Source organism: Erpetoichthys calabaricus, chromosome 4 (genome assembly GCF_900747795.2).
Source record: "Erpetoichthys calabaricus chromosome 4, fErpCal1.3, whole genome shotgun sequence".
Classification (NCBI taxonomy): Eukaryota; Metazoa; Chordata; class Cladistia; order Polypteriformes; family Polypteridae; genus Erpetoichthys; species Erpetoichthys calabaricus.
Genome location: NC_041397.2, coordinates 117,096,473 through 117,121,160, shown reverse-complemented (window position 1 = coordinate 117,121,160; position 24,688 = coordinate 117,096,473). Strand labels below are relative to the sequence as shown.

At 35.5% G+C, this 24,688-nt stretch overlaps 1 protein-coding gene across 13 annotated transcripts in view; it reads left to right on the top strand.

The window, feature by feature from the left end:
• The window catches only part of dmd (dystrophin), a 2,688,357-nt gene that overhangs the window by 1,120,774 nt on the left and 1,542,895 nt on the right, over positions 1-24,688 (top strand). For all 13 annotated transcript variants that reach the window (XM_051926236.1, XM_051926244.1, XM_051926242.1 and 10 more), the window contains 3 exons: positions 19,144-19,323; positions 20,096-20,218; positions 23,489-23,659. In XM_051926236.1, coding sequence (XP_051782196.1) covers positions 19,144-19,323; positions 20,096-20,218; positions 23,489-23,659 — 474 coding nt within the window. The remainder of the gene's footprint in view (positions 1-19,143; positions 19,324-20,095; positions 20,219-23,488; positions 23,660-24,688) is intronic.

Below are 24,688 nucleotides of genomic sequence, written 5' to 3'. Positions count from 1 at the left end.
CTGAGTGAAATTATTTTCTTTTCTGACAAGTCACACATTATGATGTCTCCTTCAACAGTCTCAAGTAATTTTTTCTGTATCTGATAAGGAAGTATGAACAGCTTTTCTTTTGGCCAATAAACTGTTGCTCTGTTTTAGTGACATACACCATTTATTTGTCCATATAAAATAACATATTTCCCATCATTTATCCATCAACAGAATTATTCCAGTTCAGAGTCATTGAATTTTGTGGCTCTAATTTTTTCCATTTTCCCCCCTTGGTAATCTTTCTTAGCACTTTTGGCTTGTAGTTGCGGTGGGATCAGATTTCACTGTACTGATTGATACATGATTACGGGAAAACCACATTAGATCAATGAAAAGCAGGCTAAGTATTTAGGGACAAAGTGAAAACGTAAGATATAATATAGCAGTGAATAAAACCTTGAATGGTTCTTAAACCTTTTCCTGATTTTCAGATTGGTCTGTTATAATTGTGTCTTTTAGCATTTATTTATAGTATGCTTGTTTAAAATATTAAGTGAATGTGTTAAAGATAAACATACTAAAATTAAACATTTATTATTGTCAGAAGTTGTTAATACTTAAAGTTAATACTTAAAGTTGGATAATATAAAAATACAAAACTGCACACACATTTAGTGGCCATTTGCACCTATCCAGGACTGAGTAGAACCCCATTTTACTGCCAGAACAGCCTGGATTCTTGGTGTTGTGTATGGTCCTTACAGAATTGACTTTTTTTTTTGGCCACACATTCATGCTGTAGATCTGTCATTCCAACTTATTTTTAAAGGTTCTCTATTAGATTGATGTCACGTTTGTGGAAGCAGATTGAGATGATACATGCCTATAATACTCTGTTCTATGTACTATACATATTTACTTGCAGCTATGTGATTGGCTGTTTGGAAGAGCAATTGACTTGCTTTATTGAGCAGGTATACCTAAAAGAGAGGCTTCTGAATATATATATAATAAATTACAGTAATGATCTTTGCTTTGTTAATCTCTATTAAACTAAATTTTAGTACATTGCATCTTTCAAAATACCTAACAGATTATATCATAGATCAAGGAATATATAAAAAGTAAATTCACCTGAATCAGTAAAAATCAGTATATAGTATAGTAAATATATACAAAACCTGTTATCTGACATTCTACTGAATTAACCTGGAAATAAAAATGATATTTGCAGAAATATATACATTTAAATTAAATCTAGAAAAAGATTGAATAAGGTGCTAAAGTAGTAGCTTTGACAATAAACCATTTTATATTCAAATGCTACTCCATGGTATATCTTGTATACAAAGTATGCGTACATCAACAGTAACACCACATTCATCTAAAACAGTTATAATGTGAAGCACAATTCATCTCCTGGACCAGTCAGACATTTAAAAAGTGTCCACAACCAAAAAGAATGTAGTGTGCCACAAGATATTTATTTTAGATGATCTAAAAGCTTACATGCTGCTGACACTGTAATGCCATCTTTTATAGACAGGATGTGATAGCATAACATGTCACATGACTTGTGCATCACAACCCAGACAATGGCTGTAGTGATAATAAACAAGTTAGCATCAACACAACATGGCAGCATCCAGAAAACAAAATGGTGTTGTGTTGAAATCAACAAGCACAATAATAAAATTGAATAACAATAAAAAAAACATATAGACTTACACAAAAACAACAAAAATAAGACTGCATAAAAAGACCAGAATCGTGACAAGTATATTAAGTGGGCTATTTCATGTTACATAGCAGTACATCAGACTAGCCTTTAAAGATGTACAGTGGTGTGAAAAACTATTTGCCCCCTTCCTGATTTCTTATTCTTTTGCATGTTTGTCACACAAAATGTTTCTGATCATCAAACACATTTAACCATTAGTCAAATATAACACAAGTAAACACAAAATGCAGTTTTTAAATGATGGTGTTTATTATTTAGGGAGAAAAAAAATCCAAACCTACATGGCCCTGTGTGAAAAAGTAATTGCCCCCTTGTTAAAAAATAACCTAACTGTGGTGTATCACACCTGAGTTCAATTTCCGTAGCCACCCCCAGGCCTGATTACTGCCACACCTGTTTCAATCAAGAAATCACTTAAATAGGAGCTGCCTGACACAGAGAAGTAGACCAAAAGCACCTCAAAAGCTAGACATCATGCCAAGATCCAAAGAAATTCAGGAACAAATGAGAACAGAAGTAATTGAGATCTATCAATCTGGTAAAGGTTATAAAGCCATTTCTAAAGCTTTGGGACTCCAGCGAACCACAGTGAGAGCCATTATGCACAAATCGCAAAAACATGGAACAGTGGTGAACCTTCCCAGGAGTGGCCGGCCGACCAAAATTACCCCAAGAGCGCAGAGACGACTCATCTGAGAGGTCACAAAAGACCCCAGGACAACGTCTAAAGAACTGCAGGCCTCACTTGCCTCAATTAAGGTCAGTGTTCACGACTCCACCATAAGAAAGAGACTGGGCAAAAACGGCCTGCATGGCAGATTTCCAAGACGCAAACCACTGTTAAGCAAAAAGAACATTAGGGCTCGTCTCAATTTTGCTAAGAAACATCTCAATGATTGCCAAGACTTTTGGGAAAATACCTTGTGGACTGATGAGTCAAAAGTTGAACTTTTTGGAAGGCAAATGTCCCGTTACATCTGGCGTAAAAGGAACACAGCATTTCAGAAAAAGAACATCATACCAACAGTAAAATATGGTGGTGGTAGTGTGATGGTCTGGGGTTGTTTTGCTGCTTCAGGACCTGGAAGGCTTGCTGTGATAGAGGGAACCATGAATTCTACTGTCTACCAAAAAATCCTGAAGGAGAATGTCCGGCCATCTGTTCGTCAACTCAAGCTGAAGCGATCTTGGGTGCTGCAACAGGACAATGACCCAAAACACACCAGCAAATCCACCTCTGAATGGCTGAAGAAAAACAAAATGAAGACTTTGGAGTGGCCTAGTCAAAGTCCTGACCTGAATCCAATTGAGATGCTATGGCATGACCTTAAAAAGGCGGTTCATGCTAGAAAACCCTCAAATAAAGCTGAATTACAACAATTTTGCAAAGATGAGTGGGCCAAAATTCCTCCAGAGCGCTGTAAAAGACTCATTGCAAGTTATCGCAAACGCTTGATTGCAGTTATTGCTGCTAAGGGTGGCCCAACCAGTTATTAGGTTCAGGGGGCAATTACTTTTTCACACAGGGCCATGTAGGTTTGGATTTTTTTTTCTCCCTAAATAATAAAAACCACCATTTACAAACTGCATTTTGTGTTTACTTGTGTTATATTTGACTAATGGTTAAATGTGTTTGATGATCAGAAACATTTTGTGTGACAAACATGCAAAAGAATAAGAAATCAGGAAGGGGGCAAATAGTTTTTCACACCACTGTATATTCTATATTTATAACTTTTAAAAATCCATAAATTAAGCTTTGATGGAAACAAAGTATTGTGGGGCAATTGACTCAACTTCAGAGAGGTGGTTATAACAACTAAAGTGCTTTCTGTCTCTTAAAATAATAATACTATGGAGGAAAAAATATGTACTAGCCAAAAAAATATTGTACGTCTATGCCTGTTCCTTGGGGCACCATGAAAACAAATGAATGACTTGGTCTTTGCTTTGTGTCTCATGACAACCAAACTTTTAACAAGCTTTAATACCCCTGTGAGGCATTGTTTTGAAAAGGGCCATGAGTAATATTAGGTCTGTTATACGGATGAGTGGCTTGGCTTAAAGGCCAGATTCATGTGTTTTTCCACCACAACCAAACCAGCCTTTTAATAAAGATTATGATAAGAAATTAGCTTCCATATTTACATTTTTATTAAAGAAATTAATTTAAGCAAAAAGACAAAAAAATTGTTTATAGCTTTTCAGTTTTTAATAAATGTGGCTTTTGGCATTTAAGGTGTTCAGACTTCTTCTGTAATGGATCAATTTGTAAGTAATGTAAATTGATTTGCTTTTTGCTAGCTGGAGCAGACAGAGCAATCTAAATGCTTATTAAACTGAATTACTCAGTAAACACCTTCTAGCAGTGAATATGGTGCCTGTCTTGCGAAGTGGAGAAAGTCATAATGATTGCTAGTTTTAAAGTATACAGTGGGCATAAATGAAATCAGATGAAAGATATTAGAACTTGTGGCACCCAGTATTCATTCTGCAGAAATGCCACGTGCCAATTTGACATTTCCTGATGTATCTTTGGTTGTTCTCTTCATACCATAAGTTACAAAAACTTTAGGTATGTATACAATGGATGCTATATACGGGTTAAAAGGGCACTACTTTGCAATATACCTTTTACTATTATGAAGTAATTCCACTGGTTCTATTGCTGGGGATTATCCCGGCAGCACTAGGTGCAATACAGGAACCAAAATATCACAGAACACTTTCAAGCACTCTCAGACTCACCACTGTAGAGTCAACAATTATTTGCATTTTTTGACAAAATACATGAAAACAGACTTGCCTCTTAAACCTGTTGATGTCTGTAAGGTCGTTGTACTGCAGCATTCCTCTTTCATTGTATTGCAAAGAGTGATATTGAAAATGCACTAAGTGTAAACTGGTAATAAAGTAGTAGACAGGGCTTTTGCTTCAACTTATATCCTTTATGCTATGCCACTAATACACGTAATGTCACGTATATCTGCATATAATCAGTTATTTAATTAGCATAGGCAAGTAAGAATTTCAGTGTATTCTGTACACATAAAAATAATGAACCTATAAATCTAACAGTCATTTCAGTCATCAAATCAAAACAGGACTACATTCATATATAAGACATGGCAATAATGCAAGATATATTCAATAAATGAATTCAATAAATAAGTTAACTCTGGTTTAGGAATGGTTTAGATGCTTGAACTAAAGCTATACTATGTGGTTATGATTAGGACATGATCACATTTATTGAATTGGGAGTTTTTCCTCAAGTTCTTACAGTAAAGGTTCATCTGTCCAAGATGCTGCTAACGTATAAATTTATAGTTAAATTGGTCTCATAAATATTATGGTTTGAAACTTTAAAATAGTAAAATTCTTTTTAATCCTTTATAGTAGCTTTTACTAAGTACAGCCTGGGAACACTTGCATATATTTATAGGTGTAATATGACAACAGTAAAGTACATAACCTTACAACAGTTACATGTGAAAACATACATAGTAAGGTAAACAAACAATAAAACAGATGTTAAATATAAATAAATTCATGACATAACATATTCTCGAGCCCACATAATCCAGTACTGGATCACATAGAAGAATTGGTTTCTTCTCTGCTCTAAAGAAGGATAATAATAATAATACCTCAGGTGCCTGCACTAAAATGTGGGTACAGGCTTAGTGACCCAGAAGAACCCGAACCACCATACCTCTTTCGGAGTGTAATAATGAATTAAATTTTCCAAACATAAATCTGATAATGCATCATCTGTTGCACGGGTTACCAAGAGACATGTTTGAGATTTAGGTAGAGGGTCTTGTTCAAAAATATGCTACAGTCTTCCATTTGGAATCTTGTTACCAGCAAACAGGACCAGAGTATGACTATCGCTGAACACCATCAAGACTTAGCTCAACAACACCTGAATAGTAATCATTCCTCTTCCCAAATAAGAGATGCCACCAGTCACAGACATGGTGAAGGAGACACTGCTTTGCCCACTGAGGCTTGTGCCTCGAATAGTGAAGCCAGTATATCTCAACCACTGGCCAGTAGTCAAAGTAATATAGCTATAGATAAGAGAAGGCATTGGTCATAAAGTGAAATGAAAGAACTTATGTTCTGCTTTTATGCCTGCAAAACCCAGTGACCTGCCTATCTATCAGGACTTGAATCCCTATTCAAAATCTGTAATCCAAACAATCCTAAATTTGATAGATTCACTGGAAATACTTCTGCAGCTCAAGCAAGGTATATAATATCCAAACATACCCTCTCCAGACAACTAATTGACACCCAATGAAGATAATGCAACCCTGGAAGAGATACCATCCATCCATTATCCAACCCGCTATATCCTAACTACAGGGTCACTGGGGTCTGCCTGAGCCAATACCAGCCAACACAGAGCGCAAGGCAGGAAACAAACCCCTGGGCAGGGCACCAGCCCACCGCAGGGAAAGAGATACCAACCTACCCAATCGACAGACATCAGATTTTGCCTTATTCACCACTAATGTCATCATCTAACCCTGTGGTAATGAGACCATGTGAGGAGAGAGATAAGATTGTTGATACTTTCTGCAAAATTTTGTGGAGGCCAAAGATATGAAAGTAGATGAAAGACCATAGTTACCAAAAGCCAAACTAAGTAAGGGATTCTGGAAAAATCTCAAATTCCTAAATGAGTACTTACCATCAGTACTTGCAATACATGACTCTACTTATTACAAACACTATCCTTTAAGCAGTGGTAAGGCACTTGTCGAACGTAATGGTCAGAAAACATTTAGAATACTGAGTGGAAAGGCAGCCAGAATACCAGTATGACATCATCACCTTAATGTGAGATTAAAAGAAATCAGAAAGGATGGGCAGTTGACTGAAATATGCAGTAGATTAACCACCTGCTGGATGAGACAATCCAAAGACAGTCTGTTTCGCAAATTAAATATTATGACCCCAAAAAACTGGACATAACCATTAATATTAGGCAAAAAATCAAACCTCTGGCTGCTTGTATCAAACAATACAAGGAATCAAATGCTTGACAAAACCACAGTCAAGAGTTTGAGGCAATGAGAAAGCATTCTACAGAAAATATCTCAACTCTCATACAGATCCTGATGAGATACCAACAAGGCAGGAATTCGAGACCTTTTGGGGTGGCATATTGTCAGTTGCCAGTGGATTTAATTACAAGGCAAGTGGGCTTGAGAATATCACTGAGTCCACCTCACATATGGCCCAAAGCCAATTCCATTCTATCTCCGAAACATATTTGATAATAGGGCTGAAAAAAGCACATAATTGGAAAACACCAGGCAAAATCAGAACACAGAGGTCCTAAGAACTGGTGCCCAATTGGCAGTTTGACAAAACATTTAAATTATTGCTGAAGGGCTTTACCATCATTGTTCCGACAACATTATGTTGACATTCCAGAGGGGATGTCTCAGAGGCTCTTGAGGAAGTAAAGACCAAATTCTACTAAATAAAGCCATATTAGAGGACGACAATAATGATCATAAAATTGTGTGGATTGACAATCAAAAGCTGTTTGACAGTTCTGCATGGATGGCTAATCAAGACCCTAGAGCTGTACAAAGTCTCGCCAACAACAATCAAGTTCCTAAAGAGGACAAAGGGTAAATGGCAGGTAGTAATGAATGCCCGAAACACCACAAGATCAATAACAACAGATCCAATAAAAATAGAATGTGAGATTTTTTCTAGGAGATTCATTGTCCCTCTCCACTTTTGCCTTACATTGAATCCACGTTCTACAATTCTGGCTTCGTCCAATAATATTAGATACAAAGTCAAAGGTCATATTAATCTCGTGGTAAGCTCTATGCAAAAGGACCACAACAGCTTAACAGGCTGTTGGACTCAGTGGAAATATTCACCCAGGATATCAGCATGTTTTTTGGCTTCAACAAATGGATGATACACCATCTCAAAAGTGGAAAAGAGCCAATAAATCAGGTTAAGGACACATTCTATGCTGAGGCGAAAAGTTTGAGGCGTAACAATCCAATCAGACCTATAAATATTTGGGGATAAAATAATCTGGTACAATTAATCACAAAGAAATCTGTTTGAACGTCAAAATACAATATTCCAAAAGGCTGCACAAGATCTTGGAAAGTATACTAAACTCCTGAAGTATGATTAAGGCAATAAATACATATGCAGTCTCCATACTGACCTACAATTTTGCAATGGACAATTAGAAGTTATCTGAAATTCAATTGCTTGACATAAGAACCTGTAGACTCCTCACTCTCAGTAATTGCCACTGTGCTAAAGCTGAGGTAGAGAGGTTATATCTACCAATAGAGAAGAGCAGTAGAGGACTCATAACCATTGAGTCACTTTACCAAAGGGCAATCATCAAACATGCCCTGTATCTCAAAAGAAGAGAGGATGAGTTTGCCATGTCAAGTGTTCTAAGAGCAAATACAAAGTGTTAATATTTCTTCCATAAAAACTGTCAAACCTACTCCTACAGACTTAATCTGAATGGCAAACAAATAACTAAGGTGACAGCTAGTACTGTATATATATATATGAGGAAATCACAAAACCAACTACCTGACCATAGCAGGAAGAAGAAATCAATGCATGGCCACTTTCAAAACTATGTTAACATTCAGGGGATGAAATGGCAAGCCATTATGGCGTCATTTGAAGTCAGTATTTTTGCCATCCAAGATCAGGTAGTGAAAACTAAATACTACATAAGACAAATCCTCAAACAACAAGTTTGTGTTGCCGATGTAAAAAATGTGATGAGACCGTCAATCAAATTGTCAGTGCTTGTGAAATAATACACAACAATTTGGTAGAATATATCCACTGAAGTCTAGCTAAGGGTAACAATTTCCAAGTACCAAGGCAATGGTGGAGTTTGGAGGAGCAGAAAAATCTTGGAATATACTACATATAAGATTCTGTGGGAGCCTCCAGTGTCAGAATCAATGCCAACCAACCAGACATCATTTATACAAATCTGTCCACCAATAAGACTGTTTTAATAGATGTCTCGGTGTTGTCAGACTGTAACATTGTTCCAAAAGAAGAGCATCAATTAGCGCATGGCCATCAGCTGCAAAACATGATTTAAAGGCTTAGGCACGGTTAGCAGTAATTAATACTAGACAATTTCCTTTGAGATGACACTGACTAGATACCCTAACCCTGACTAAATCTAAATTTACCCCAACCCAAGACTTTCAACTATGCCATATCTCAAGTGGTCCCTTGAGCAGGCATAGTTTTCATACCAGCTAAAAGGCAGAAGAACTGAAATATAATTATAATAATACTAAATTATTATCGTTATTATTTAGTACCTCTGAAAAGGATTTAGGGGGTTTATTCCCATTGTTTAAGCAGTGTTTAGAAGCAATTAAAACAGTAAATAAAATGTTTGGATAATATTGTTAAAACAATATACTGTATGTGTGCATTTCTGGTCACCAAGCTACAAAAAAGACACAGCAGCAGATGAAGCTGTGCAGAGAAGTGCAAAAGAAATGCATTACAGGTCAAAAGGACCTTTCCTACTTTAACTCTACTTCAGGTCTTCAGAATTATTAAATGAATTTAATAAAGTGCATTCAACAGAATTCTTTCTAGTAAATAGTAAATCATGTACTCAAGGACACCAGTGGCAATTAAGGGGAAGAGTATTCAAGATGGAAGCTAGGAAGCACTTCTTCACACAAAGAATCTAAAACAAACAACATATCTGTGACAATCTTTAAAAAGTTTTAAAAAGTTTAAAAGGGAAATTATACAACTTAGCTATTAGCTAACTGAACAAGCTTCAATGGTCTCCTCTTGTTTGTCCAGCTTCCTCTGTTCTTATGGTTTATTTATATAGTGCATTTCTCAACCCCCAGATAACTACACATAGAATTAATCAAAAAATAATAAAACAACTATGGCACAACAACAGGAAAATAAATTCAAAAATCAATACAACAAAGTAAATAACAAAAAAGAACAAACAAACTGATCAGAATGTACAGAAGAAAAACTTGAGCTTACAAAACTAAGGTTTAAGACATTAGAAGTACTGGCACAAAAGAAGATTTTCAGATCAATTTTAAAGGAAATGAAAAAACAGTCTCGGATGTAGTGAGTTAAAGAATTTTGATGATTGGGTGCCATGAAAATGAATAAACGGACACTCCACATTTGGTCTGAGGGGCTATTAGCAATCAGGGAACGTACATAAGTGTGAAGGGTTGAAAGAGTGAAGTAACTCAGCTAGATATGGTAAAGGGTAGCTTGCCCATGTGAAACATTGGAGGTGATAGGTAAAACTTTGTATTGCATACACAAAGAGGTTGGTAGCCAAGATAACTGCTAACAGTGATATACTCTGTACATTTAATGTAAGTAGGACCTTTGGCAGATGAGTTATGAATTGACTGCACTTTATTGAGTGTTTTGGAGAGTAGGGAATACAATAGAAAATTACATAAGTTCAAACGGGAAGTAATGAAACCATTAATCAGTGTTTCAGCATATTTCTTGTTAAGGGAAAGTAAGGAATGTTGTGTTTTGATATCTTGGAAACAATGGATTTAGAGACAACAAACAAAACTTCAGGTTTATTATATATAATCTGCAAAAATTAGCATTCCGTCACTTTCTTTATTCACTGTTGCATTCTTTCAGAGAATGGAATGGGACAAACTTTGACTAACACACATAGGGGACGATTTGGATTTAGCAAGTAAGATGAACTACTGTACTGTTTAATAGTGAAGTAAGATGTGAGTTAGGAGAATGCTCTGCCATCAATGCCAATTGAAAAGAGTCAGTAGAGAAGAATACCATTATTTAAATTATTATAGCAGCAATAAGGTCAAGTTGAAGGAGAATATTGAGCACACATTTTAGCATTATAGTAAAAGTAAAAATTATTTAAAATGGTCAATGTTATGTCAGCTAATGCTGGAACAAATATTAGATATTTATTTTAATCGTATTTAAATGATCCATTGCAGTTACAGAAAACAAATATATATTTATGTATTTATTTAAATGTATATATTTTTGTAACACTATTTAGATATTATATTTACAAATACTTTCTGAAATTTTCTGCAATCTGATGTGCTAGGCTGTTTGGTAGGTTTGACAGTTTTGTAGGCTTGGAAAAAGAAATAATAAAATGTTTTTGTGCATCATACCACTTTATACAGTCATCAGTAATTTTACTGACACATTTCCAGTTTTATACAAATTTCCCCATGCAAACAATCACATTTTATGTAATATTGCTGCTTTTATTTGTTCATCAGTGGTACATAAGAAAAATGAATATTAGCTTGAAACACGTCATCAGGAATCAGCAAAGACCCATGGTTATTAAAATTCCAGCTTGTTTGCAAAGATTTAGCTGGTAGAAATCTAAAATGTATGTCGTATATTCAGAGAGATAATGATACATAAGACAAAAATGAAGAATATTATTTTGTAGATTAGTTTTAACTGCATTATACTTTAATGTGTTTCTCTAAGGCAAAACTGTCCGTTAAAAATGTAATTAATTTTCCTGTCAAACCTGAAAATTTTATCTGAGCCGAATTGTAAATGGTGCTTTGTTTTATAATTGCTTCCTAAGACTTAACGCTACACCTTATACACTTGGTAAAAAAAGATGGGGATCTTAAAATAATGAAAGTTAATATGCTGGTTCTAACAGCTACAAATGACCAACAAATCTTGGTCAGGACAAAAAACTAATTCACTTCCTCTGATATAATCTGACAAAAATTTTTCACATGCTCTCATATACTTTATACACACAGATGAAAAGGTTCTTATTAATAAAAGTGTGTAACCCTGCCAATGAATGTGCTTGTAACGAACCATTTACATTTTTCATCGTTTCAGAAACTAATCATTTTCCTATAATCATACACATTGATATGTATAATACAAGTAATAGATAAATGTAAATGTGCCTGGGAGCTCTTAACTCTTAACTTCACTTGCCAAAAACAATTTAAAATTTTTTGTAATGAATTTTAATGTATAGAATCATGTATCTACTTTAGTGCTCTGTTTACACACATTCAGTTAATCTGATAAACATTGGCCATTCATTATTATAGACTAGCTGTGTTACCTGGCCTCATCTTAAGACAGTTCTAATGTTGTCTGTTAACCAGATGTAACTAACTATGTAACTAACTGAGTACTTTTCTTTATACACTATTTGTAGGTTTTTTGTTTTGTTTTTTTTACACCTGGGCTTAATATTATTAATTCACTTGATCTGCTTGCTCTTGAACATGCTATATACAATTGCCCATGAGTAAAACATTTCAGCCATAGATCAATTCCTGCTTTGTCTATTGACTATCCTTGGCTTCTGTTGATGGTCACTGCCAAACTGTATTCGTTTGCATTTAAAACAATTAATTAGTAGGAATAATGGGGGCTTTGTATATAAATATCACTTCTCCTGTAGCATATCCTATAAAATTAATAGCTTCAATCAGAATTGAAAGCAATTCTTTGATTTGTAATCTTGTACTTTTACAAAATTTTGGAGTGTTTAGATCAAAAGGAATAACAGGCCTAGTGTATGTTGTTGGAAACAACAATTTACCTCAGAGAAAGTGGAAAAGTAACATTTCAAACAACTGAAATAAATCCCAAATAAATTTTCAAAATTGAAGATGAAGGAAAGTCAAATTAAAAGTACAGCAAACTGCAAATCTAAAATTTGCATTGCACACTATATACAGTATGTATCACACAGTATTAGCAAATAGCAATGATGTTTACAGGTTGCACATTTAGTCAGCCCATGCAATGAATTCAACATATGAAGAATTGTACAGAAATGAACAGGTGAAATGAAGTAATATCATGAACTATTTACAGTGACTACCCTATCTCTGTTTTGGCTATGGGAGACCTGTTAACTGAGCTGTGTTAGCATTTAAACTGGCCCAAGGGACTCTGTCGCTCCTGGCTCATCTTGGACATGAGGATGTTACTTGCTCCTCTATCTCTCTCTCTTTGTCTGGTGAAGCAAAACCCACACTCGAGCTTTATAGTGCTTGCTACCTACAACTTCCTTGAGCTTCGCTGAACTTTCCTCCCTCCACTTCACTGTTCAGCCATGTGTAATCCCATCTCTTTTTCTTGTCCAGGACACCTCCCCACTTCATCTTTACATCCAACACGTTGGTAAGTGCCACTCTTCATGTACCCTGATCATCACTTCTGCTTGCCGGCTCTTATTTGCATTAACCTGAAAGCCCCAACCAATGTTTTCTCTATTTGATTCCTTCTCATAGTTGAGAAAATATCAACAAATAAAAAAACATTTTCAAACAAATTTCAAACAACACAGTCAAAGCATTTTTTTAGATTTTGGGATATTTAGTTTTTCTATTTTAAGGGTTGATTTTATCTCTAAATATCGATATATCGAAATGTCCTTTCTTAGTACAGTAGATACCTACTGCCCTAGATGTACAATCCTGCTAAGTATCAGTTGTTTAGTAAGATTGGAAACAGTGTTTTTTTGATGATTGAGTGAGTCAATCAGTCAACATTGTATTTTCTAAATATTTAGATTTGTCATATTTTAACTTGCAAGTTTGTTGTTCAGGGTGATGCACTGATTCAGTGGTTAATGTTGGTGCCTACCCATCCAAAATTCATTAGTTGTATCCAACCTGATCACTGTTTATACGGAGTCTGTCACTTATAAGGAGTTTTTCCACATTGCAAAAGCTAGCAGGCTATGTAATTTGGCTACTTCAAATTGACCCTGTAAGGGTAATTGTGATAGTAGTTGGGTGCCCCGAAATGAATTGTACAGGGCTAGTTATTGTTTTGTGGCAAATATGCCAAGGATAAGTGACTGAAAAGAGGCACACTGCCTCCTAGTATTAAAGATAACTGCCATCACTGGTGATCTACATGACATACAATATACTCATTGCAGCAACTGTATTTTTCTGCAAAGGACAGCCACTTTTGTGTGTACTAGATCATAACAGCTATCAAGTACTCTCAGACAATATAATATAAATATTGAATTTTTCTAGTTACATTTTTTTAATTGAAAGCATAGTCTTGTATTTGTGAACTAAACCCAGAACATATTGTTGATGGTTATTAATGTGATCAGTTCCAAGAGCCATGACAGTTCTTAGCTCAAGGCACTTGAAACCCTGAGGCATAAGCCGCTCAAATATACATTACACTACAGTTCGGTACAGTAAATGTCTCTTATACTATAAGAATATTGTAGGTTTAGGGTACCTAGATAATAATACTTATTAAAAACTTTTGCTGTCTACTTATTATCAGATATATGCCAAAAATATTCCCACTTGACATGTTTTGAATAAAGAATATAGACATCTCCAGACAAACTATTTGTGAAAAGAATTCTCTATATTCATTGTTTTATTGATACACCATATAATTTCACATAATACAAAGCAAATGAAATAAAATAAGAACAACCATTTTTTAAAATGACATTCACATTTTTAAATGCGTGTTTGTTTTACTATCCTGCTGAATTTGTCCATTCATCCATTTGGTCTGCTACTAGTTGAAAGAGAAAATGCCTTCGCCTTTGAAAAGGGTAAGTGTCAGTGACTTCAAAAATAAATCCGATTCTTTAAAGAGTATGAAATGCTTTTTGTACCTGAGGACCTTGAAAATGTAAATATTGTAATTATGTTTTAAGAGTAACTTATATTTTACAATTAAATGGCATACATGTTTTTAGACTGCACTGGTCATTCATTAAAGCATAACCTTTTCAAACCAATTTGATATAACTCAGCATAATGAGTCAGAGTCCATCAGGGTGCAGTGGCCACAAACTAGGAACCATCCCTGAATAGGAAGCCAGTCTATTGCGAGGCTTGTTCATCACAGGGCGAGTTTGGAGAAACCAATTTAGGATGTGGGAAGAAAACAACAGTACCCAGAGGAAAAAATACTGATGCAATGTACAAACTCCACAGCAAGCACCACTCTGCTATTACTATGGCATACATTGGAGTTTGTTTTTTTTTTCTAAGTCTTGCAATCTTTTTTCGCTTAAATTTTGTGTAATATACATTGCAAAAAGAGAGAATTTGAAATTCAGATGCTTTTTTACACTTTATTTATAGGTTTATAGGGTAATTTTTGTCATATGTGCAAAGTACAATAAAACTAGTTAACATGCAACATGTCAACACTATTTGTTGCCATGATTAGTGAATATGATTGCCTTACCCTAAAATCTTTATTCCTTACTATTTCACTTTGTGATTTTTCAAAAATGGGAAATTAGAAGGGAGAGGCTGAATCCTCTTTCCTTATAACTGTTTCGGTGCAGGTAGCCATAAAAAGCGCCCTAAAATCAAACCAATAAGCTGGAGTGTTGTTAAAAGAAAAAAAAAACTTTACAAAATTGATTTTATGCTTGAAAACATTGTAATAAATGGCTCAGACAGTTAACATAAAGGTTCTTAGAAATTTTACTTTGTTATGAAATTTCACATGAAAGAAATTGGATTGCTCAAAAGATATTGCAGTGTACTGTAAATATCAGAATGACTACACCAGAATGACTAAAAAGAAACAAAACGTCTAACCTGACTTGGCTGTCCTGGTCACAGTGAGGCATTATGCAGGCATATTGCCGTTGGTGTAAAGAAGCCACAGTAGCATTTCTTGAAATACAATCAGTATTAGTGTGTCAGATAGAGGATGTCCAGCATTGTTCATAATAGCACTCAGTTTTGTCTTCATTCTCTTTTCCACTGCAACTTCCAGGGGTTCCAGAGTGCATCCCATAACTGAGCCAGCCCTTTTAATTAGTTTGTTGAATCTGTGGACCTCTCTTAAAGTGATGTTACTGGCTCAGCACACCACAGCATAAAAATCACACTGGCCATCACAGAGTTTAAGAATGTGTATGGGATGTCACTATCCACAATAAGAGAATGCAATTTTATGAAAAAAGTCTGCTCTGCTCTTTCCTATTTAGTTTCTCTGTGTTACAAGACCAGTCTAGTTTGTCATTGATTTGGAACCCCAAAGTATCTGTAGGAATGCACCACCTCTGCATTCAGTCTCTAAATAGTGAACAGGCACAGAGGCTCTTTGGTGGAGCAAAAGTCAATAACCAGTTTATAACTATATACAAGTTTCTCACTGTTCTTGAAATTAAGATTAATCAAAAATTGTCTTTAATATTATATTTTTGAACATTTTTTTACTTTCTTCTTAGATTTACTCAAACAGGAAATTTTTTGGCATACAACAGTTCATGGTTTACTTGTTTTTTTGAAAATAATGGTGTGTTTATAAATAGATCCATCCATCCATCCATCCTCTTTCACTTATTCGAGATTGGGTCACGGGGGCAGCAGCTTGAGCAGAGATGCCCAGACTTCCCTCTCCCTTGCCACTTCTACTAGCTCTTCCGGGGGAATTCCAAGGCGTTCCCAGGCCAGCCAAGAGACATAGTCCCTCCAGCGTGTCCTGGGTCTTCCCCGGGGCCTCTTCCTGGTTAGACGTGCCCGGAACACCTCACCAGGGAGGCGTCCAGGAGGCATCCTGATCAGATGCCCTAGCCACCTCAACTGACTCCTCTCGATGCGGAGGAGCAGCGGCTCTACTCTGAGCCCCTCCCGGATGACTGAGCTTCTCACCCTATCTTTAAGGGAAAGCCCAGACACCCTGCGGAGGAAACTCATTTCCGCCGCTTATATTCGTGATCTCGTTCTTTCGGTCACTACCCACTACTACACTTCGCTCATGACCATAGGTGAGGGTAGGAACGTAGATAGACTGGTAAATTGAGAGCTTTGCCTTATGGCTCAGCTCTTTTTTCACCACGACAGACCGATGCAGAGCCTGCATCACTGCGGACTCCGCACCGATCCGCCTGTCGATCTCATGCTCCATTCTTCCCTCACTCGTGAACAAGACCTCGAGATACTTGAACTCCTCCACTTTGGGCAGGATCTCACCCCCAACCCTGAGAGGGCACTCCACCCCACATGAAGAATCCTTTACTTATGTATTCTCACTGGGCTAATTTTAGTAGAAGCTAATTAAATTCACATTTGGCTATAGAGGGGGCCACACAAAAAATACTCATACGCACAGCATGAAGCCTCACATTGATTTTAGCAGCAACAAATGTTTTGTTTAGTTTTGTTCTGCTCTCTACGTACATGCTGGAGAGAGCAGATATGCCAAATTTCCTGGTACGGTCTATTTTGATTATGGAGCTTCATGTTCGTGCAGGCTCCTTTAATTTTATACTTATGGATTTTATGCAACAATATCCCATTGTGAGCACTGGTGAAACACACAATTCATCTATTACTGCAAAATTTTGAGTATTCCTGGTTCTACGAACAATGTACTGAAACTAAGAGGTTGTTGCCATCATTTTGAATCATATGTAAAACAATTCATATAAGTTGACATGTTGATTATCACACCAGATTAGTGTGTCACAAAGGTCATGCTAGTGTGTAGTCCATGACTTGAGGGATGCTTTTTTGAGTGCCACCCATTAATAGAAGTTCTTTAATACTGAAGAATAGAGTGATTGGACATTTTCTGGAATATCCAGATTGCAATTCATATCTAGGGAAGAGCACTTCTAATGCAAAGCACTACACTAAATATGTACTACAGAGCTCAACTTACTAAGCTGGTATAGAACATTTGTCATTTATAATAGACTGCATTAAATTTAAGGAAACAAGAATCTTGAATACAAATAAAAGAGAAAATTAGTAAAGGTTGTCAAAATATCTATTTTCTAAATCTAATTTTTTTAAAACTCCAGAATCATGGACAGTCAAAGCCTGCCCAGGTACAACTAGGTGCTAGATAGAAGCTAACCAAGGAGATAAACATTCATTACATCCATAACCAGTTTAGAGTCTTCAGCTTACTAAACATGTGTTTCTCTGAGATGTGGAATGAAGGGGAAGCATAAAGTGAAAACTTATGGAGGCATAAGTGCCAAACCAGGTATAAAAGACATGTTCATAAAGCTGTGGAACAGCACTGCTAGGCAGTACAAAATTTGTGCCGCCAATGGCATACTGTATATACTGTACATGTTTTCAAAAGTTCTTATTGAAGTCAAACCCACTTGTGTGTATTTTTGTGCTTGATAAATTAGAAAGTAAGTGAAGAGTTCAGTTAAAGAAGGAATTTGTCTCCTGTTGCGAAAGTCATTGCAGTACAAACCTGCCTCTTCAACAGTCTCTTAGGATGAGATTGGTAAAGCATGAAACCTATTACCAGTGAGATCTAGTCTTTCTTTGGGGTTGTTGAATAATAATGTAATTGATAATTCTGCAGAAAAGTTTAAAAACTAATTAGACCCTGCCTTAGCATACTGAAATCATTTTGCTGTGCACTTACCCTTCAGAATATCAATTTATACTATCAACAGATAACACGCCTCATTGCCTAGAGAGTACACCAGTGTAATTACAAAGTCTTGCTAAGTGTGAATGTTTTAAAAAAATTACATTTAAAGTAGAGTGCTTCTTAGCTTGCTCACCCTATGTTCCACAAGGGTCACCTGTATTTTTTTCCATTAGTAATCATATATTTCATTTATATTGATACATGTATACTTTATTGTAGTGTTACAACACTCCACATATATAACAATGTTAGATATACCAACTCTATAAAATATATAGAATACACTCAACTTTTTCAAAAATGTGCTAAAATTGTCAGACCTGATATGTTATAGAGTCTAATTATAAATGAAAAAAAAAAAAACCTGTAGTCCTAGAGTGCTCCATGGAGCAGGGTGCTACAGTCATCAATGTGCTGAAGTTGCTGCATTGCTTGACCAGGATGTTGTGCACATAGTGTTCACTATAGACAAAAGTGTTCAAAATGATTACTTTACATTAACATACATATTTGTATGGACTTTGTGATCTGAATCAATTTGCTGACTAAATGCAAATTAACAAACAAGTTAGATAATGTATGTATTGCGTAACATTCATGTGCATTCATGTGTGACTTGATCTGAAAGTTGGAACATATTAAATTGTTTTAGTTACTTCATCAGTAGGTTAGTTATTATGTTTTTGTTTATTAAATATGTTTGTAATAATGAGTCTTATTCAACAAAAAAAGCAATAATAGAATGCAGTTAGTTAGTTGGTTGACCACATTAAATACACACTTTCATTTTACACCATCATGTAGTTAAAAAAGTACCACAAATATTCTTGTGGTGGTTCAATGGCTTTCACAGAGAGCAGATTCCAATTCAAGTGATATAAAAGTGGCATAGACTGATATCCTATATTATTATATTATTATTATATACTACTGTTTGCATATATTTTCTTTATTAATATTCCCAGGCAATCCAAAAGGAAACTGAGAAGCACCAGCAGCAGCTTAAGAATGTGTCAGAATTGGCTGAAGCTCTAAAAGCTGTTCTTCATGGTAAAGAAAACCTAGTAGATGATAAAGTCAGCCTTCTGAATTGTAATTGGATAGCAGTGACATCAAGAGCTGAAGAGTGGCTCAATCTTCTTCTGGTAAGCATAAAATACCTACCAAATATAAGCTGAGGCTTTTATAAAGAGGGTCATATGGTGCGGATACACAGAAATCCTCATTGCCCAAACTAAAACGATTGAAGTAGCCCAGTTTTAAATAGTCCATTTATTGATAGCCATTTAATTAGAAGGACTGAAGATTATAAAACATCTTTATACCTGGTAAATAAACTGGATTTCCAGATTCCATGGATTGCCCTTCCCTAGTGAGAGGGTTTTTACACCTCTCTCACTTTGCAAAAATGTTCTTATATTCTTATTGTTATGCATACAATATCAAAAATGTGTTTGCTTTAACATATAATCATGTTGTTTTTAATAATTACAGTGTTTCCTAGATCAAAAAAATAACTAAAGAAATTTGAAGAACAAAAGGAAATATCAGCTGCTCTTACAATTCCATAATTAAGGCAGGAGAGTGTTTTTTTACTTCTCTATTTTGTAGGAATCCTTTAGTCACCAAAATTAAACACTAAAACCTCTTTGTTCTCTGTGGCATTTGCAAAAAATAAAAAACTATAGGCATATACACCTTGCGCTGCCTTAATTTTAGATAGTGCTACTCTTTTCAAATCTAATGTCAGCAGATGAGCTCTGCTAGAGAAGGCTAACATTGTAAGCAATGTCATAACACATTTTCACTTCTGTTGGTTGTTGAGACGATAAGTGCCAATGACCAATCTGCTTCCATTCATTTTCCATTTTGCACTTTAAAGGATATACTAATTTTTGTCTTTATCCTTTCACAAAGGATTATCAAAACCAAATGGAGATTTTCGACCAGAATATTGCACAGATCACTGCTTGGATTTACCGTGCTGAGATACTTTTAGACGAATCAGAAAAGCAAGACTCACAGGAGAAAGTATTAAAGGTATTCATCATTGCAACCTTTTATTGATTTTATCCTGTATATTGCAAAATATCTTATATAGTTTGTATATTGTATTTATTTATGAAATATTAATTTTCTGCATATTGGAATAATATAAATGTAAATCTGAGTTTATTAAAAATGTATTTATTAGCAGGCTATTAGATTGTGAAGAGAGTTTTAACAATTACGTAAAAGCTGTTTTCTCTCTGTGATTAATCTTAAAGTTATTTTTCATTCAAATGAGTTATTTCTGTGTCAGTACCATTTTATAATGCAAAATCCAATGAATCTCCTATTTGCAGTGAGTTGGCAATTATTTTAGATGATTAAAATTATTTTAATCCACCTGTGAGTTTGTCTACATGGTTTAAGATATCCAAAATGATGTTTAGCTTTTTGTCTTAATTTAGGAAATATATTGTCTTTGTGCTTAAGTGGAATGCTTACACTGTCCATTTCAATTTGAGCTTATTCACTAACCTGATTTTTGTTGTTTTTTCTCAAATTTCTGTTTTGGTAAATCACACTTTCGCTTCTTCAGTTTTGAAGTTTAACCTATAACAAATCCTCCATTTAACAGCTATATGTTACCTGGCATCTCTTTATGCTCTTCTTTTGTTGACTTCTGAAAAGGCTAGTAAATGTAGAAACTGTTGAATCACTTTTCCACAGTTTAACCCATCCAAACATGTAATGAACAGTTCTTAAATATGAATAAAGCTTAGAGTTTTAACACTAGAATTACCAGAGCCTACGAAAAAACTCGCAAATCCGTCCCACCTTAAATCGCGTCTTAAATCCGTTTGCACCTCTCCGCCAGAGTCCTTTGTCATCTAAATGTGCTGATAAACAAAAGCTACTAGCAGCCAGCTATTCCATCCCCCCACCGACTTAGAACGAATTTCTCCTAGCTCATGCCTTGCCTTGATTTGATTATCTGGGATTGAAGTGGAGTTTTAGAGTCGAAATAATATAGCGTTATTTGGAATACACGCATTTCATGTGTGTTCCGTTTCTATAGCAGTCTGTGCAAGCACATTTTTAAAACAGAAACGTTTTTCATATTCTAATAGTAAATGACAAAATGTAGGCATAAACTATATAACGCATGAAGCCTGAAGTCCATATATCAAAGAAACACTTTCACAAAAGGTACAAATAAGAGAACACGTGCGCTTTTATTCAAAAATATAACTGCACAAAAAAAAAGCCACTTTAGCATGCCACATTGACATTCTTACTACAACCGCCGTGGTGGCGTAATGGTATCAGCTCCTGACTGGGGATCAGAGGGTGGCGAGTTCGATCCCACACGGCTCCACTTCGAGAAGTGAACTGCTCTTATTCTTACAATTTTAGAATAACAACATAAATTTGATTTCAGTCTGTAACAGCCGGTGTAACTTATGATACTGGTAAAGGTTAGCTTTTTTTTTTTTTTTTTTTAATTCACTTTTCATTTTCGCAGTCGCATTCAGAATCAATCCATACAACCCCATCTGACATAAAGACGCGCTATAGGTCTGCAGTGTACCACGATGCATACTACCGCCCCCCCCCCCCAAAAGGGTTCTGACACACAAACGCTGGCGAAGCTGCCTTCTTCGTATCTCACCGTCACTTGAAATCAGCAATTCTTAGCTGCTTATCAATCCATACAACCCCATCTGACACAGCTGTTTTCACATAAATAATAGTGTACTTTTATTCAAGACTATAACCGAAGAATAAAGAAAGCAAGTTACAATTGGTGGTTGATACGACAGCTTGCGTGGTGCAATGCTAAGAACTGCTGATTTCAAGTGACGGTGAGATACGAAGAAGGCAGCTTCGCCAGCGTTTGTGTGTCAGAACCCTTTTGGGGGGGGGGGGGGTAGTATGCATCGTGGTACACTGCAGACCTATCGCGCGTCTTTATGTCAGATGGGGTTGTATGGATTGATTCTGAATGCGACTGCGAGAATGAAAAGTGAATTAAAAAAAAAAAAAAAAAAGCTAACCTTTACCAGTATCATAAGTTACACCGGCTGTTACAGACTGAAATCAAATTTATGTTGTTATTCTAAAATTGTAAGAATAAGAGCAGTTCACTTCTCGAAGTGGAGCCGTGCGGGATCGAATTCGCCACCCTCTGATCCCCAGTCAGGAGCTGATACCATTACACCACCGCGGCGGTTGTAGTAAGAGTGTCAATGTGGCATGCTAACGTGGCTTTTTTTTTTGTGCAGTTATATTTTTGAATAAAAGCGCACGTGTTCTCTTATTTGTACCTTTTGTGAAAGTGTTTCTTTGATATATGGACTTCAGGCTTCATGCGTTATATAGTTTATGCCTACATTTTGTCATTTACTATTAGAATATGAAAAACGTTTCTGTTTTAAAAATGTGCTTGCACAGACTACTATAGAAACGGAACACACATGAAATGCGTGTATTCCAAATAACACTATATTATTTCCACTCTAAAACTCCACTTCAATCCCAGATAATCAAATCAAGGCAAGGCATGAGCTAGGAGAAATTCGTTCTAAGTCGGTGGGGGGATGGAATAGCTGGCTGCTAGTAGCTTTTGTTTATCAGCACATTTAGATGACAAAGGACTCTGGCGGAGAGGTGCAAACGGATTTAAGACGCGATTTAAGGTGGGACGGATTTACAAGTTTTTTCGTAGGCTCTGGTAATTCTAGTGTTAATGATGGCAATTATAACTTATAGTAGTAATTTTCAACCCTTTCATGTCGCAACCCACTTTTACCCATATAATTTTCTTCATGAATCAAGTGTGATTTTCCAAAAACCAAAAGTGGTTCACAACCTAGTGTTTGAGAAGCACTGACTTATAGGACATCAAGTACTATGTCCACTAATGCTTGTTGAGGATGAATGATAGAATGTTATTTAAGTCATAAAAATAAATAAATCTAAGAACATTATGTAAACTCAATGAAAATGGGATTTAGGTTACAGTTTTTTAACGTTGTAGCTCTATAAGCAGTGGTGTAGTTAGACCTTCATTTTGGGGAGGAATTAATTAATTTTTGCCTGTGGGAATTCTGGTGGTTCTTGGGTACTTCAAGATACTTGTCATTGTATTACTATTAATGCTGATGAACACTTACTAGCACACTTGGCTTACTTAGGAAGGTTCAATATTAAGGATCTGCAACGTCACATGTTGTGATATAACAAACACTGAAATTATTATTGATAACTAGGTCTACTATGTTTCTTATGTGATGACGGCAGTTGCTTCATTCTACCCTACAGAATTTGAAATCTGAGTTAAATGACACTGGTGCGAAGATGGATGTAGTGCGTACTCAGGCCGAGGAACTAATTAAGAATCGTGGAGAACACTGCAGAGTGGTAGTGGAGCCAAGGTTAGCAGAATTAAATCAGAGATTTGATGCCATATCCAAGAGGATACAAGTTGGGAAGGTAGGAAATTCTAGAGGTATTATTTTTTTGTTATTTTCCAATATATACAGTGTATGTGTATATATATATATATATATATATATATATATATATATATATATATATATATATATATATATATATATATAAAGCTTGCTTCAATGTACATTTATTCAAGAGTTTCTTCTCTGCCTGGAAAGCACTTACTTGTATTAATACTGTTCACTGTTACCAACCCCTTCACTAATCTTTTTTTTTTTTTTTGTTTAAACCCAATTTGCTGGACAAATTACTTTGTCACTTTGAAACTAAATAAATAAAGGACTTCAGACAATTTATTATAATATTTGTTTGAATACCTGATTGAAATTTATTGCCAAAAAAAAAAAAAAAAACACTGCTCCTAAAACTCAACTTGAAATGAGACTGTTATTATATGGACTATGTTTTATCACCAATATACCATGAGTAATTGTGGATTACATGTTGTATTATTGACCCACAGAGTTTGGGTTTAATTCTTGGAGGTGACACCTCTTGTGAGGAGCCTACATTTTTTTATCGTGTTCGAATACGTTTCCCCTGAGTTCTCCCTCTTATCCCAAAAACATCAGGCTAGACTGAGTGACAGCTATAAATTGTCCCTATTTAAGTGAGTAAAAGAGTGTGGCTGAGTATGCTGTGTCATACTCAGGGATGGTTCCCAACCTGTGTTATTTCCTACCATGATAGACTTTCCCCATTATGTTTACACTGTACATTCACTTCAGAAAGTGAGCAGATTGATTTGTCAGTGAGTGTTCCTGCATTCTGTTAAATATCACCGTTTATATTTTAATTATATATAAAATGTTTTATTATACTAGATATCTATTTGAAGAAAGCAATTCAGTTGATATAGTAAAGTATTTTTAAATCTTGTAAGAAATACACTAAATCTAGGATAAAGGTAACTGGCCAGTTTTTTAAATACTAGTTGCTAACTGGATGTGTGTGCAATTACGTTTCCTTCTTTTTTTATTCTTTAACCTCCCTTTCCTCTTAAAGAGC